We start from the raw sequence: 18739 nt of genomic DNA on the forward strand, positions 1-18739 counted from the left end.
GATACTATAATGGATGGACTGAACTCGAATCAGATGAAAATCTAGATGACCAGAATAATGGATCATATCCATCGTCATTAGAAACAAAACAGGAAATTCCAGATTACAGCGATACCGAAGATATTAAAGAAAATGATATTTTAAACCACTTAAAAGACCCCTTAAATCCTAAAACAAAAAAGTTGGGAAAAAAACGGTCAGATAATAATAAACAACCAAAAATAATAAAACATGAATTAACTACACCTTTGGAATCAAATACTAATAACGAAAAAGGATCTCCACAGAACTCTATTAAACCACTCGCACCAAATTCAAAAGAAATATTAAAGGTATCAAATAGCGTTCCGAATCTAACCACGGGAGGAAATGATGATAATGTAACAAACACCCCCGAACCTGATGATATTGATACTATAATGGATGGGCTAAACTCGAATTCAGATGAAAATCTAGATGACCAGAATAATGGATCAGATCCATCGTCATTAGAAACAAAACAGGAAATTCCAGATTACAGCGATATCGAAGATATTAAAGAAAATGATATTTTAAACGACTTAAAAGACCCCTTAAATCCTAAAACAAAAAAGTTGGGGAAAAAACGGTCAGATAATAATAAACAACCAAAAATAATAAAACATGAATTAACTACACCTTTGGAATCAAATACTAATAACGAAAAAGGATCTCCACAGAACTCTATTAAGCCACTCGCACCAAATTCAAAAGAAATATTAAAGGTATCAAATAGCGTACCGAATCTAACCACGGGAGGAAATGATGATAATGTAACAAACACCCCCGAACCTGAAGATATTGATACTATAATGGATGGGCTGAACTCGAATTCAGATGATAATCTAGATGACCAGAATAATGGATCATATCCATCGTCAGTAGATACAAAACAGGAAATTCCAGATTACAGCGATATCGAAGATATTAAAGAAAATGATATTTTAAACGACTTAAAAGACCCCTTAAATCCTAAAACAAAAAAGTTGGGGAAAAAAAGGTCAGATAATAATAAACAACCAAAAATAATAAAACATGAATTAACTACACCTTTGGAATCAAATACTAATAACGAAAAAGGATCTCCACAGAACTCTATTAAGCCACTCGCACCAAATTCAAAAGAAATACTAAAGGTATCAAATAGCGTACCGAATCTAACCACGGGAGGAAATGATGATAATGTAACAAACACTCCAGAACGTGATGATATTGATACTATAATGGATGGACTGAACTCGAATTCAGATGAGAATCTAGATGACCAGAATAATGGATCATATCCATCGTCATTAGATACAAAACAGGAAATTCCAGATTACAGCGATATCGAAGATATTAAAGAAAATGATATTTTAAACGACTTAAAAGACCCCTTAAATCCTAAAACAAAAAAGTTGGGAAAAAAACGGTCAGATAATAATAAACAACCAAAAATAATAAAACATGAATTAACTACACCTTTGGAATCAAATACTAATAACGAAAAAGGATCTCCACAGAACTCTATTAAACCACTCGCACCAAATTCAAAAGAAATATTAAAGGTATCAAATAGCGTTCCGAATCTAACCACGGGAGGAAATGATGATAATGTAACAAACACCCCCGAACCTGATGATATTGATACTATAATGGATGGGCTAAACTCGAATTCAGATGAAAATCTAGATGACCAGAATAATGGATCAGATCCATCGTCATTAGAAACAAAACAGGAAATTCCAGATTACAGCGATATCGAAGATATTAAAGAAAATGATATTTTAAACGACTTAAAAGACCCCTTAAATCCTAAAACAAAAAAGTTGGGAAAAAAACGGTCAGATAATAATAAACAACCAAAAATAATAAAACATGAATTAACTACACCTTTGGAATCAAATACTAATAACGAAAAAGGATCTCCACAGAACTCTATTAAGCCACTCGCACCAAATTCAAAAGAAATATTAAAGGTATCAAATAGCGTACCGAATCTAACCACGGGAGGAAATGATGATAATGTAACAAACACCCCCGAACCTGAAGATATTGATACTATAATGGATGGGCTGAACTCGAATTCAGATGATAATCTAGATGACCAGAATAATGGATCATATCCATCGTCAGTAGATACAAACAGGAAATTCCAGATTACAGCGATATACGAAGATATTAAAGAAAATGATATTTTAAACGACTTAAAAGACCCCTTAAATCCTAAAACAAAAAAGTTGGGGAAAAAAAGGTCAGATAATAATAAACAACCAAAAATAATAAAACATGAATTAACTACACCTTTGGAATCAAATACTAATAACGAAAAAGGATCTCCACAGAACTCTATTAAGCCACTCGCACCAAATTCAAAAGAAATACTAAAGGTATCAAATAGCGTACCGAATCTAACCACGGGAGGAAATGATGATAATGTAACAAACACTCCAGAACGTGATGATATTGATACTATAATGGATGGACTGAACTCGAATTCAGATGAGAATCTAGATGACCAGAATAATGGATCATATCCATCGTCATTAGATACAAAACAGGAAATTCCAGATTACAGCGATATCGAAGATATTAAAGAAAATGATATTTTAAACGACTTAAAAGACCCCTTAAATCCTAAAACAAAAAAGTTGGGAAAAAAAAGGTCAGATAATAATAAACAACCAAAAATAATAAAACATGAATTAACTACACCTTTGGAATCAAATACTAATAACGAAAAAGGATCTCCACAGAACTCTATTAAACCACTCGCACCAAATTCAAAAGAAATATTAAAGGTATCAAATAGCGTTCCGAATCTAATCACGGGAGGAAATGATGATAATGTAACAAACACCCCCGAACCTGATGATATTGATACTATAATGGATGGGCTAAACTCGAATTCAGATGAAAATCTAGATGACCAGAATAATGGATCAGATCCCTCGTCATTAGAAACAAAACAGGAAATTCCAGATTACAGCGATATCGAAGATATTAAAGAAAATCATATTTTAAACGACTTAAAAGACCCCTTAAATCCTAAAACAAAAAAGTTGGGAAAAAAACGGTCAGATAATAATAAACAACCAAAAATAATAAAACATGAATTAACTACACCTTTGGAATCAAATACTAATAACGAAAAAGGATCTCCACAGAACTCTATTAAGCCACTCGCACCAAATTCAAAAGAAATATTAAAGGTATCAAATAGCGTACCGAATCTAACCACGGGAGGAAATGATGATAATGTAACAAACACCCCCGAACCTGAAGATATTGATACTATAATGGATGGGCTGAACTCGAATTCAGATGATAATCTAGATGACCAGAATAATGGATCATATCCATCGTCAGTAGATACAAAACAGGAAATTCCAGATTACAGCGATATCGAAGATATTAAAGAAAATGATATTTTAAACGACTTAAAAGACCCCTTAAATCCTAAAACAAAAAAGTTGGGAAAAAAACGGTCAGATAATAATAAACAACCAAAAATAATAAAACATGAATTAACTACACCTTTGGAATCAAATACTAATAACGAAAAAGGATCTCCACAGAACTCTATTAAGCCACTCAGACCAAATTCAAAAGAAATATTAAAGGTATCAAATAGCGTACCGAATCTAACCACGGGAGGAAATGATGATAATGTAACAAACACCCCAGAACGTGATGATATTTATACTATAATGGATGGACTGAACTCGAATTCAAGTGATAATCTAGATGACCAGAATAATGGATCATATCCATCGTCATTAGACACAAAACAGGAAATTCCAGATTACAGCGATATCGAAGATATTAAAGAAAATGATATTTTAAACGACTTAAAAGACCCCTTAAATCCTAAAACAAAAAAGTTGGGAAAAAAACGGTCAGATAATAATAAACAACCAAAAATAATAAAACATGAATTAACTACACCTTTGGAATCAAATACTAATAACGAAAAAGGATCTCCACAGAACTCTATTAAGCCACTCGCACCAAATTCAAAAGAAATACTAAAGGTATCAAATAGCCTACCGAATCTAACCACGGGAGGAAATGATGATAATGTAACAAACACCCCAGAACGTGATGATATTGATACTATAATGGATGGACTGAACTCGAATTCAGATGATAATCTAGATGACCAGAATAATGGATCAGATCCATCGTCATTAGAAACAAAACAGGAAATTCCAGATTACAGCGATATCGAAGATATTAAAGAAAATCATATTTTAAACGACTTAAAAGACCCCTTAAATCCTAAAACAAAAAAGTTGGGAAAAAAACGGTCTGATAATAATAAACAACCAAAAATAATAAAACATGAATTAACTACACCTTTGGAATCAAATACTAATAACGAAAAAGGATCTCCACAGAACTCTATTAAGCCACTCGCACCAAATTCAAAAGAAATATTAAAGGTATCAAATAGCGTACCGAATCTAACCACGGGAGGAAATGATGATAATGTAACAAACACCCCCGAACCTGAAGATATTGATACTATAATGGATGGGCTGAACTCGAATTCAGATGATAATCTAGATGACCAGAATAATGGATCATATCCATCGTCAGTAGATACAAAACAGGAAATTCCAGATTACAGCGATATCGAAGATATTAAAGAAAATGATATTTTAAACGACTTAAAAGACCCCTTAAATCCTAAAACAAAAAAGTTGGGAAAAAAAAGGTCAGATAATAATAAACAACCAAAAATAATAAAACATGAATTAACTACACCTTTGGAATCAAATACTAATAACGAAAAAGGATCTCCACAGAACTCTATTAAGCCACTCGCACCAAATTCAAAAGAAATACTAAAGGTATCAAATAGCGTACCGAATCTAACCACGGGAGGAAATGATGATAATGTAACAAACACCCCAGAACGTGATGATATTGATACTATAATGGATGGACTGAACTCGAATTCAGATGATAATCTAGATGACCAGAATAATGGATCATATCCATCGTCATTAGACACAAAACAGGAAATTCCAGATTACGGCGATACCGAAGATATTAAAGAAAATGATATTTTAAACGACTTAAAAGACCCCTTAAATCCTAAAACAAAAAAGTTGGGAAAAAAACGGTCTGATAATAATAAACAACCAAAAATAATAAAACATGAATTAACTACACCGATGGAATCAAATACTAATAACGAAAAAGGATCTCCACAGAACTCTATTAAGCCACTCGCACCAAATTCAAAAGAAATATTAAAGGTATCAAATAGCGTACCGAATCTAATCACGGGAGGAAATGATGATAATGTAACAAACACCCCCGAACCTGATGATATTGATACTATAATGGATGGGCTAAACTCGAATTCAGATGAAAATCTAGATGACCAGAATAATGGATCATATCCATCGTCATTAGACACAAAACAGGAAATTCCAGATTACAGCGATATCGAAGATATTAAAGAAAATCATATTTTAAACGACTTAAAAGACCCCTTAAATCCTAAAACAAAAAAGTTGGGAAAAAAACGGTCAGATAATAATAAACAACCCAAAAATAATAAAACATGAATTAACTACACCTTTAGAATCAAATACTAATAACGAAAAAGGATCTCCACAGAACTCTATTAAGCCACTCGCACCAAATTCAAAAGAAATATTAAAGGTATCAAATAGCGTACCGAATCTAACCACGGGAGGAAATGATGATAATGTAACAAACACCCCCGAACCTGATGATATTGATACTATAATGGATGGGCTAAACTCGAATTCAGATGAAAATCTAGATGACCAGAATAATGGATCAGATCCATCGTCATTAGAAACAAAACAGGAAATTCCAGATTACAGCGATATCGAAGATATTAAAGAAAATCATATTTTAAACGACTTAAAAGACCCCTTAAATCCTAAAACAAAAAAGTTGGGAAAAAAACGGTCAGATAATAATAAACAACCAAAAATAATAAAACATGAATTAACTACACCTTTGGAATCAAATACTAATAACGAAAAAGGATCTCCACAGAACTCTATTAAGCCACTCGCACCAAATTCAAAAGAAATAATAAAGGTATCAAATAGCGTACCGAATCTAACCACGGGAGGAAATGATGATAATGTAACAAACACCCCCGAACCTGAAGATATTGATACTATAATGGATGGGCTGAACTCGAATTCAGATGATAATCTAGATGACCAGAATAATGGAAGATATCCATCGTCAGTAGATACAAAACAGGAAATTCCAGATTACAGCGATATCGAAGATATTAAAGAAAATGATATTTTAAACGACTTAAAAGACCCCTTAAATCCTAAAACAAAAAAGTTGGGGAAAAAAAGGTCAGATAATAATAAACAACCAAAAATAATAAAACATGAATTAACTACACCTTTGGAATCAAATACTAATAACGAAAAAGGATCTCCACAGAACTCTATTAAGCCACTCGCACCAAATTCAAAAGAAATACTAAAGGTATCAAATAGCGTACCGAATCTAACCACGGGAGGAAATGATGATAATGTAACAAACACTCCAGAACGTGATGATATTGATACTATAATGGATGGACTGAACTCGAATTCAGATGATAATCTAGATGACCAGAATAATGGATCATATCCATCGTCATTAGATACAAAGCAGGAAATTCCAGATTACAGCGATATCGAAGATATTAAAGAAAATGATATTTTAAACGACTTAAAAGACCCCTTAAATCCTAAAACAAAAAAGTTGGGAAAAAAAAGGTCAGATAATAATAAACAACCAAAAATAATAAAACATGAATTAACTACACCTTTGGAATCAAATACTAATAACGAAAAAGGATCTCCACAGAACTCTATTAAACCACTCGCACCAAATTCAAAAGAAATATTAAAGGTATCAAATAGCGTTCCGAATCTAACCACGGGAGGGAATGATGATAATGTAACAAACACCCCCGAACCTGATGATATTGATACTATAATGGATGGGCTAAACTCGAATTCAGATGAAAATCTAGATGACCAGAATAATGGATCAGATCCATCGTCATTAGAAACAAAACAGGAAATTCCAGATTACAGCGATATCGAAGATATTAAAGAAAATCATATTTTAAACGACTTAAAAGACCCCTTAAATCCTAAAACAAAAAAGTTGGGAAAAAAACGGTCAGATAATAATAAACAACCAAAAATAATAAAACATGAATTAACTACACCTTTGGAATCAAATACTAATAACGAAAAAGGATCTCCACAGAACTCTATTAAGCCACTCGCACCAAATTCAAAAGAAATATTAAAGGTATCAAATAGCGTACCGAATCTAACCACGGGAGGAAATGATGATAATGTAACAAACACCCCCGAACCTGAAGATATTGATACTATAATGGATGGACTGAACTCGAATTCAGATGATAATCTAGACGACCAGAATAATGGATCATATCCATCGTCATTAGACACAAAACAGGAAATTCCAGATTACAGCGATATCGAAGATATTAAAGAAAATGATATTTTAAATGACTTAAAAGACCCCTTTAATCCTAAAACAAAAAAGTTGGGAAAAAAACGGTCAGATAATAATAAACAACCAAAAATAATAAAACATGAATTAACTACACCTTTGGAATCAAATACTAATAACGAAAAAGGATCTCCACAGAACTCCATTAAGCCACTCGCACCAAATTCAAAAGAAATATTAAAGGTATCAAATAGCGTACCGAATCTTACCACGGGAGGAAATGATGATAATGTAACAAACACCCCCGAACCTGAAGATATTGATACTATAATGGATGGGCTGAACTCGAATTCAGATGATAATCTAGATGACCAGAATAATGGATCATATCCATCGTCAGTAGATACAAAACAGGAAATTCCAGATTACAGCGATATCGAAGATATTAAAGAAAATGATATTTTAAACGACTTAAAAGACCCCTTAAATCCTAAAACAAAAAAGTTGGGAAAAAAAAGGTCAGATAATAATAAACAACCAAAAATAATAAAACATGAATTAACTACACCTTTGGAATCAAATACTAATAACGAAAAAGGATCTCCACAGAACTCTATTAAGCCACTCGCACCAAATTCAAAAGAAATATTAAAGGTATCAAATAGCGTACCGAATCTAACCACGGGAGGAAATGATGATAATGTAACAAACACCCCCGAACCTGAAGATATTGATACTATAATGGATGGGCTGAACTCGAATTCAGATGATAATCTAGAAGGCCAGAATAATGGATCATATCCATCGTCAGTAGATTCAAAACAGGAAATTCCAGATTACAGCGATATCGAAGATATTAAAGAAAATGATATTTTAAACGACTTAAAAGACCCCTTAAATCCTAAAACAAAAAAGTTGGGGAAAAAAAGGTCAGATAATAATAAACAACCAAAAATAATAAAACATGAATTAACTACACCTTTGGAATCAAATACTAATAACGAAAAAGGATCTCCACAGAACTCTATTAAGCCACTCGCACCAAATTCAAAAGAAATATTAAAGGTATCAAATAGCGTACCGAATCTAACCACGGGAGGAAATGATGATAATGTAACAAACACCCCCGAACCTGATGATATTGATACTATAATGGATGGGCTGAACTCGAATTCAGATGATAATCTAGATGATCAGAATAATGGAAGATATCCATCGTCAGTAGATACAAAACAGGAAATTCCAGATTACAGCGATATCGAAGATATTAAAGAAAATGATATTTTAAACGACTTAAAAGACCCCTTAAATCCTAAAACAAAAAAGTTGGGAAAAAAAAGGTCAGATAATAATAAACAACCAAAAATAATAAAACATGAATTAACTACACCTTTGGAATCAAATACTAATAACGAAAAAGGATCTCCACAGAACTCCATTAAGCCACTCGCACCAAATTCAAAAGAAATATTAAAGGTATCAAATAGCGTACCGAATCTAACCACGGGAGGAAATGATGATAATGTAACAAACACCCCCGAACCTGAAGATATTGATACTATAATGGATGGGCTGAACTCGAATTCAGATGATAATCTAGATGACCAGAATAATGGATCATATCCATCGTCAGTAGATACAAAACAGGAAATTCCAGATTACAGCGATATCGAAGATATTAAAGAAAATCATATTTTAAACGACTTAAAAGACCCCTTAAATCCTAAAACAAAAAAGTTGGGAAAAAAACGGTCAGATAATAATAAACAACCAAAAATAATAAAACATGAATTAACTACACCTTTGGAATCAAATACTAATAACGAAAAAGGATCTCCACAGAACTCCATTAAGCCACTCGCACCAAATTCAAAAGAAATATTAAAGGTATCAAATAGCGTACCAAATATAACCACGGGAGGGAACAATGTTACACTTATGGAAAAAAATGACTTGAGTTCACCAAATTTAAAACACGAGACTACTGAATTTTCAATTCCAAAAGACAACAACAGTCAAATTATAAGAGAAAAAAATAAATCTTTGGAAAAATTAAATCCCAATTCAAAGACAATAATCGAAAAACCTCATATTACAGAAGAATCTATTTCAAATAAACTTGATAAACCAAAAATTTATAGAAAACCCGTAACTTTAGATAATCCTGATAAGGATATAAGAATATTAGACATTTCCGACGAATACAACAACTTGGGTGGTATGACAATGGAAGATTCCGATTTTAAAACATTTGTAGATAAATCACCTAATATAAAAGACAAACAAGATAAAAGTATAACGGAAAAGAATAAATCTAGTCCCAATATTAATTGCAAAACAATTAAACCAGAGACAGATGATAGTATTGGTACTCTGAATTTCTCTGATGAAATTCCTGATGATCAATTAGCGTTCATTAATGATCTTTCATATGAAAAAACCAATGAAGAAAAACCAAGTGATCAATCAATTAATTTAGTGCCGACAACGGATAAAATACCCGATTCTGAAAAAATATTATCAACAGACGAACCTCCGGGAAAAGATTGGAAAATAGACGATGAGAATATTCTTAATAAAGTACCCCGACCAAGTCTTTTTGAATCGGATACTGGAAAACCTATGTCCAATGATGATGCTGATAATGGTAAAAGTAACGTTATACCTGTTCCAAGTCTATCAAAAGACGATGAAGGTAATTCTAAGAATTCACGTGGGAACCAAAAAGTAATTGATCTAGACGATAAATCAGTAAGTTCAATTGAAGAATTATTAAAAAGTCTCAAAGATGAGGATGACTCACAATTAACTTCAATAAACTTTGATGATGTAAATGTTACACCGATGGAAAAAAATGACTTGAGTTTACAAAATTTAAAACACGAGACTACTGAATTTTCAACTCCAAATGACAACAACAGTCAAATTATAAGAGAAAAAAATAAATCTGTGGAAAAATTAAATCCCAATTCAAATACAATAATCGAAAAACCTCATATTACAGAAGAATCTATTTCAAATAAACTTGATAAACCAAAAATTTATAGAAAACCCGTAACTTTAGATAATCCTGATAAGGATATAAAAATATTTGACATTTCGGACGAATACAACAACTTGGGTGGTATGACAATGGAAGATTCCGATTTTAAAACATCTGTAGATAAATCACCTAATATAAAAGACAAACAAGATAAAAGTATAATGGAAAAGAATAAATCTACTCCCAATATTAATTGCAAAACAATTAAACCAGAGACAGATGATAGTATTGGTACTCTGAATTTCTCTGATGAAATTCCTGATGATCATTTAGCTTTCATTAATGATCTTTCATATGAAAAAACCAATGAAGAAAAACCAAGTGATCAATCAATTAATTTAGTGCCGACGACGGATAAAATACCCAATTCTGAAAAAATATTATCAACAGACGGATCTCCGGGAAAAGATTGGAAAATGGACGGTGAGAATATTGTTAATAAAGTACCCCAACCAAGTCTTTTTGCATCGGATACTGGAAAACCTATATCCAATGATGATGCTGATAATGGTAAAATTAACGTTATACCTGTTACATGTCTATCAAAAGACGATGAAGGTAATTCTAAGAATTCACCTGGGAACCAAAAAGTTATTGATCTAGACGATAAATCAGTAAGTTCAATTGAAGAATTATTAAAAAGTCTCAAATGATGAGGATGACTCACAATTAACTTCAATAAACTTTGATGATGTAAATGTTACACCGATGGAAAAAAATGACTTGAGTTTACCAAATTTAAAACACGAGACTACTGAATTTTCAATTCCAAATGACAACAACAGTCAAATTATAAGAGAAAAAAATAAATCTGTGGAAAAATTAAATCCCAATTCAAATACAATAATCGAAAAACCTCATATTACAGAAGAATCTATTTCAAATAAACTTGATAAACCAAAAATTTATAGAAAACCCGTAACTTTAGATAATCCTGATAAGGATATAAGAATATTAGACATTTCCGACGAATACAACAACTTGGGTGGTATGACAATGGAAGATTCCGATTTTAAAACATTTGTAGATAAATCACCTAATATAAAAGACAAACAAGATAAAAGTATAACGGAAAAGAATAAATCTAGTCCCAATATTAATTGCAAAACAATTAAACCAGAGACAGATGATAGTATTGGTACTCTGAATTTCTCTGATGAAATTCCTGATGATCAATTAGCGTTCATTAATGATCTTTCATATGAAAAAACCAATGAAGAAAAACCAAGTGATCAATCAATTAATTTAGTGCCGACAACAGATAAAATACCCGATTCTGAAAAAATATTATCAACAGACGAACCTCCGGGAAAAGATTGGAAAATAGACGATGAGAATATTCTTAATAAAGTACCCCAACCAAGTCTTTTTGAATCGGATACTGGAAAACCTATGTCCAATGATGATGCTGATAATAGTAAAAGTAACGTTATACCTGTTCCAAGTCTATCAAAAGACGATGAAGGTAATTCTAAGAATTCACCTGGGAACCAAAAAGTTATTGATCTAGACGATAAATCAGTAAGTTCAATTGAAGAATTATTAAATAGTCTCAAAGATGAGGATGACTCACAATTAACTTCAATAAACTTTGATGATGTAAATGTTACACCGATGGAAAAAAATGACTTGAGTTTACAAAATTTAAAACACGAGACTACTGAATTTTCAACTCCAAATGACAACAACAGTCAAATTATAAGAGAAAAAAATAAATCTTTGGGAAAAATTAAATCCCAATTCAAATACAATAATCGAAAAACCTCATATTACAGAAGAATCTATTTCAATAAACTTGATAAACCAAAAATTTATAGAAAACCCGTAACTTTAGATAATCCTGATAAGGATATAAAAATATTTGACATTTCGGACGAATACAACAACTTGGGTGGTATGACAATGGAAGATTCCGATTTTAAAACATCTGTAGATAAATCACCTAATATAAAAGACAAACAAGATAAAAGTATAATGGAAAAGAATAAATCTACTCCCAATATTAATTGCAAAACAATTAAACCAGAGACAGATGATAGTATTGGTACTCTGAATTTCTCTGATGAAATTCCAGATGATCAATTAGCGTTCATTAATGATCTATCATATGAAAAGTCCAATGAAGAAAAACAAAGTGATCAATCAATTAATTTAGTGCCGACGACGGATAAAATACCCGATTCTGAAAAAATATTATCAACAGACGAACCTCCAGGAAAAGATTGGAAAATGGACGGTGAGAATATTCTTAATAAAGTACCTCAACCAAGTCTTTTTGAATCGGATACTGGAAAACCTATGTCCAATGATGATGCTGATAATGGTAAAAGTAACGTTATACCTGTTCCAAGTCTATCAAAAGACGATGAAGGTAATTCTAAGAATTCACCTGGGAACCAAAAAGTTATTGATCTAGACGATAAATCAGTAAGTTCAATTGAAGAATTATTAAATAGTCTCAAAGATGAGGATGACTCACAATTAACTGCAATAGACTTTGATGATGTAAATGTTACACCGATGGAAAAAAACGACTTGAGTTTACCAAATTTAAAACACGAGACTACTGAATTTTCAACTCCAAATGACAACAACAGTCAAATTATAAGAGAAAAAAATAAATCTTTGGAAAAATTAAATCCCAATTCAAATACAATAATCGAAAAACCTAATATTACAGAAGAATCTATTTCAAATAAACTTGATAAACCAAAAATTTATAGAAAACCCGTAACTTTAGATAATCCTGATAAGGATATAAAAATATTAGACATTTCGGACGAATACAACAACTTGGGTGGAATGACAATGGAAGATTCCGATTTTAAAACATCTGTAGATAAATTACCTAATATAAAAGACAAACAAGATAAAAGTATAACGGAAAAGAATAAATCTACTCCCAATATTAATTGCAAAACAATTAAACCAGAGACAGATGATAGTATTGGTACTCTGAATTTCTCTGATGAAATTCCTGATGATCATTTAGCTTTCATTAATGATCTTTCATATGAAAAAACCAATGAAGAAAAACCAAGTGATCAATCAATTAATTTAGTGCCGACGACGGATAAAATACCCAATTCTGAAAAAATATTATCAACAGACGGACCTCCGGGAAAAGATTGGAAAATGGACGGTGAGAATATTCTTAATAAAGTACCCCAACCAAGTCTTTTTGCATCGGATACTGGAAAACCTATATCCAATGATGATGCTGATAATGGTAAAATTAACGTTATACCTGTTACATGTCTATCAAAAGACGATGAAGGTAATTCTAAGAATTCACCTGGGAACCAAAAAGTTATTGATCTAGACGATAAATCAGTAAGTTCAATTGAAGAATTATTAAAAAGTCTCAAAGATGAGGATGACTCACAATTAACTTCAATAAACTTTGATGATGTAAATGTTACACCGATGGAAAAAAATGACTTGAGTTTACAAAATTTAAAACACGAGACTACTGAATTTTCAACTCCAAATGACAACAACAGTCAAATTATAAGAGAAAAAAATAAATCTTTGGAAAAATTAAATCCCAATTCAAAGACAATAATCGAAAAACCTCATATTACAGAAGAATCTATTTCAAATAAACTTGATAAACCAAAAATTTATAGAAAACCCGTAACTTTAGATAATCCTGATAAGGATATAAAAATATTTGACATTTCGGACGAATACAACAACTTGGGTGGTATGACAATGGAAGATTCCGATTTTAAAACATCTGTAGATAAATCACCTAATATAAAAGACAAACAAGATAAAAGTATAACGGAAAAGAATAAATTGAGTCCCAATATTAATTGCAAGACAATTAAACCAGAGACAGATGATAGTATTGGTACACTGAATTTCTCTGATATAAAGCCAGAAGATGAATTTGCCTCAAATAATGATCTTTCATATAAAAAGGCTAATGAAGAAAAACCAAGTGATAAATCAATCGATTTAGTGCTGATGACGGATAAACTACCAAATTCTGAAAAAGACTTATATTTTGATAAGAATAGTGAATTGGACGGTGATAGTATTCTTCATAAAGTTATCCAATCAAATCCATTTGAATTGGAAACTGGGAAACCTACATCCGATGATGATGCTGTGAATGTTAAAAGTAACGTTATATCTATTCCAAGTATTTTGAAAGATGACGAGATTTCTGATGTAAATAAAACTGAAGTTAAATTACCAAATAAAATTATAATTCAGAATAAAACTGGTAATATTAAAGTACCTTCTACCAATGTACATGACAAATTTTTTCCAGGAAATTCTGAGTATGAAGTTAATTTTTCAAATTCTGGCCAGTACGGTGTTAAACCAAATTCACCCAACTCCAAAATTTCTAACCCTGATAAACATATTTTAATAACTAATAAAGACGAACACTCATCGGTTGTTAATGAAGTTTATAAACATAATAATAGTTTTCTGGATGACGATGAAGCAATTAATTTTAATCCTGGTCGAGAAACCAAGTTCATCATGGATAATTCCAAATATTTATCAGAAAATCATAATCAAAATATTCCAGTTAATCGTTTCAAACAAGAAAATAATGAATTTTGGCGAACAGCACCTAACATTGAACACACCATGAATAAAACCCCTATTATGTCAGATTATAATTTACTGAATGAAGATGATAATCCATATGGGTACATGTTACCTAAGTTTAGCACAAAATATATTGAGGGCGGTGATTCAAATAATTTATGGGAAAAAGTTCCGCCAAAAAAAAATAACGATTTTAGTATACATAAGGAATCTGATCATTATAATAATGATATAAATCAGTCCGTGGGTTATACTATGAAGAATATAATTTCTAGTCATATTAATAATGATAAAAAAATTATGTCAGAAACTAAAACTGTCAAAAATACTTATGATGATAAAGGAAATACTGATAAAATGTACGAAGATATCATCCAGAAAATGTCAGAACAGTTAAAAAAAATCAATAATATTGATGACAAAATTTCTAAATTGGATTTATTATCTAACAATAGTTCTTACATCACACAAAGTTACAATTTAACATCTGATGATCCTGGTACAAAAAAAATTATACTTATGAATGATTTACCTATTAGTAAACCAAAAAATAATATAGAAGAGCTTGATTCAGAGCTAGATTCAAAAAGAAAGAAATCAGTAGAAAGTCATGAAACAATGATAAGTTATAAAAGTAATGATGAAAATGTAATCAAGGAATCTACAAAACCAAAGAAAGATAAACATAAAAAACATAAGAGGCGCAATAAAAAACATAAAAAGCATTCAAAACACGACAGGCATAAAAAGAAGAAAAAAAAGAAGAAAAATGATAAAAATGATAGTTATGATGATGGTGAAGATGATAATAATGATGATGTTGATGGCAGCCATACAAAATATAAAATTCATAAGAAAAATGATAAAAAGGATGAAGATGACAAGCATAAAAAGAATAAAAGTCGCAAAAAAAATGAAATGATTGATAGCGATGTTGATGTTGATGATGATTATGATGATGATAGGGTTAAAAAGAAAAGTCATAAGAAAAATTATATTAATGATGCTGATGTCGAAGTTTCACGAAATAAAAAAAATATTAATAAAACGAAAAGAAAGATAATAGAAAACATATCACCCCATGAAACTAATGAAGTCAATAATAGTTCTAGCCTTCAAATGAGTAATGAAGATGATGATTCTGTAAAAGGTTTAAAAATTAAAAGTAAATCAAAAAACTCCAAAAAAACTAATTTAACTAAAAGCAAAAATTCGTCGCCTAAAAAAAAGTCAAAACATATGAAACACTCCAAATTTATCAAGTATAAAAATAAAGAGATTCCTGTGGATGTCAGTGATGAAGATTCGAGTCGTAATAATAATCAAAATAATGTACCAAACGAGATAACGCATAAACATAAAAAGCGTAAACATAAAAAGCATAAGAAACCTTTAAAAACTAGTAAAACTTACAATTTTAAAGAAAGCCCTGTGGATAACGAAGATAAAATTTCAGATGAAAATAATGTTAATTTAGAAGAAACCTATAATATAAACATTACTAATGATGGTACTGCACTGAAACAGAAAAGGCTTAGACATAAAAGACTTAAAAAAATGAAGAATATTGATATTAATATTTTAAAAGACACTGACAATCAAGTTCTAAATAGAGATACTAATACGGTGAGACTCGTTTTTTTAATTCCGATGGGGCTGAATTTCCTTTATGTACTTATTCAAAACGATCTGATGAAATAAATACATAAATATTAATCATGGTTTTTTTTCAGAGGCATGGATATCTATTTTACACTATTTATCCACAATACCGAAACATAAATCCATTAGCAAGACTTTTTTACTAACCCATAATACGTACTTATAATACTTTATACTACATGATAATAACTTGGAAAAATACCTTGTTATTATTGTTCCATTAGTAAACAGTTTTAACGCAGGTAAATTATATTTAACATCTTTATTTGTTTTATTATTTATACATATTACATACCGGTTACGTTCTGAAATTTTTGAGCAGTAAAAATACCTACATATTTTTCGCACCTCTATATTCAAACTTTTTTTTCTAGGTACCTGTACTTAAAATACTAACCAAATTTATAAACTGCGATTGTATTAATATCAATGAACACGTTTCTACATCTGGATTTCAAAACATATAGTCAATAAAATATAAATAATTTAATACATAGAAATATATTATAATCTTATGAATAATTACGCTTACTTTTTTTATCATTTAAGATTTGAATGACTATTAATTCAATATTAATATATTATTGATAACTATTATTTAGCAATTTAAATAAAAAATGTTTAAGCAAGTTATAAGTATGTAATGAATTGTAGATTAAAATTTAAATACTCTCATAATTTCTTTTTAAATTTAAATATATTAATGTATAGATCCATTCACATTAATATTAAAATTTAAAGCTAATACAACACAAATCTAGTTCCTTTGAACTCAAATGCAGACAACGTATTCATGTGTGTCAAATTCTCTTGACAGGTTTTAATATATTATGGTAGGTAGGTACCTACATTAATTTACATTAATAATATGCTCATCCAAGTACCCAGTTAATTATTATTAAAATAATTCTTCCAAATAAATATTACATCATTAAGTTCAATTAATTAATATCAGTATAAAAAAACAACTAAATTGTATACCACATTATATTAAATGTTTCTATGTAATTTTGTATGGCAAATTAGTTATATTTTGTTATCAAAATATGAAATAAATAAACTAATTTATGCTCTAAATGAATAGATAATAATACGCATGGCGTAGGTTCACTATTATACATGATAATATAAGCTGACACATACGGTACGTCGGTACGAAAATCCTAATATTATGCCACTGGATGACGCATGAAAAGTTGACAAAATTTAATAATGATACCGCGACTTCGATTAGGCATGGTAGAAAATGTGTTAATACTTGGTTTATACTAATAATACTTTATTTTTCATCGGTACAATCTAGCCTCGAATTTGAATTAGTTATAGATACAATTAAAAAAGTACGACGTTTTCTTCTCGTGTTATTAGTTAATTAAGCTAGTCATCAGATCTCTGAAGTTGGGCGTCAGTGCAATATGATTTCATTGAAATCCAGACGCAACTTTATTGAATACAAATTATGGATTACTCGGGTATAAAACAATAAACTTTAAATGGCTACATTGACAGTCCTAATTTTTTACAAATAGAATATATTTTATTGTACCACAGCCAATACTCTTAAATTCCGTTGGTCTATAGGTACCAAACCCCAAACCCCAACTCCCAAGTAAAAAAATGTTGTTCCATAATAGGTAAATATAAATGTCGTTCTGTTTCTAATAATTAGTTACTAATAATCTATATATATATATTAAGATGTTTAGATATAATATTATGCTTGTTAATAATATTATAAATACGCCTATCATAATAAATTTAAAAAGGGTGGACAAGTGCTGTACAGTAGTTGTAATGGATGTGTTATATGTAAATACTATGATAAACCATTGTATACGAATAACGATTCTGAGCGGTAAGCGTAGTCCTTATAATATTATTATTTTTTATTCGTTGCTATGGAGATAAGCAAATCGTTAGAAATTAAAATCCAATTTTTAGCGGTTTTTCGTAATTTGTCGGTAGTTTTTCTCG

At 30.5% G+C, this 18739-nt stretch overlaps 3 protein-coding genes across 3 annotated transcripts in view; all 3 read left to right on the forward strand.

Moving 5' to 3' along the window:
- Positions 1-5717, forward strand: part of LOC100574293 (protein PFC0760c-like) — a 21957-nt gene extending 16240 nt beyond the window's left edge. Inside the window, exon 9 of the mRNA XM_008190226.3 lies at positions 42-5717. Within this exon, the coding sequence (XP_008188448.2) occupies positions 42-5579 (5538 nt within the window). The 3' untranslated portion in view covers positions 5580-5717. The remainder of the gene's footprint in view (positions 1-41) is intronic.
- LOC103307678 (protein PFC0760c-like) lies at positions 5589-11187 on the forward strand. The gene is made up of 2 exons (XM_029488157.1): positions 5589-6877; positions 7079-11187. The coding sequence occupies exons 1-2, from the start codon at positions 5764-5766 to the stop codon at positions 11182-11184; spliced, it is 5220 nt and encodes a 1739-aa protein (XP_029344017.1). The 5' UTR covers positions 5589-5763; the 3' UTR covers positions 11185-11187.
- Positions 11188-11209: 22 nt separating this feature from the next.
- Positions 11210-17287, forward strand: LOC100573697 (uncharacterized protein PF11_0213-like). The gene is made up of 3 exons (XM_003248131.4): positions 11210-16729; positions 16837-17007; positions 17140-17287. Exons 1-2 carry the CDS (start codon positions 11240-11242, stop codon positions 16909-16911), a joined length of 5565 nt encoding a protein of 1854 aa, XP_003248179.3. The 5' UTR covers positions 11210-11239; the 3' UTR covers positions 16912-17007; positions 17140-17287.
- Positions 17288-18739: the final 1452 nt, after the last annotated feature.

This window comes from Acyrthosiphon pisum, chromosome A1 (genome assembly GCF_005508785.2).
Source record: "Acyrthosiphon pisum isolate AL4f chromosome A1, pea_aphid_22Mar2018_4r6ur, whole genome shotgun sequence".
Taxonomy (NCBI): domain Eukaryota; kingdom Metazoa; phylum Arthropoda; class Insecta; order Hemiptera; family Aphididae; genus Acyrthosiphon; species Acyrthosiphon pisum.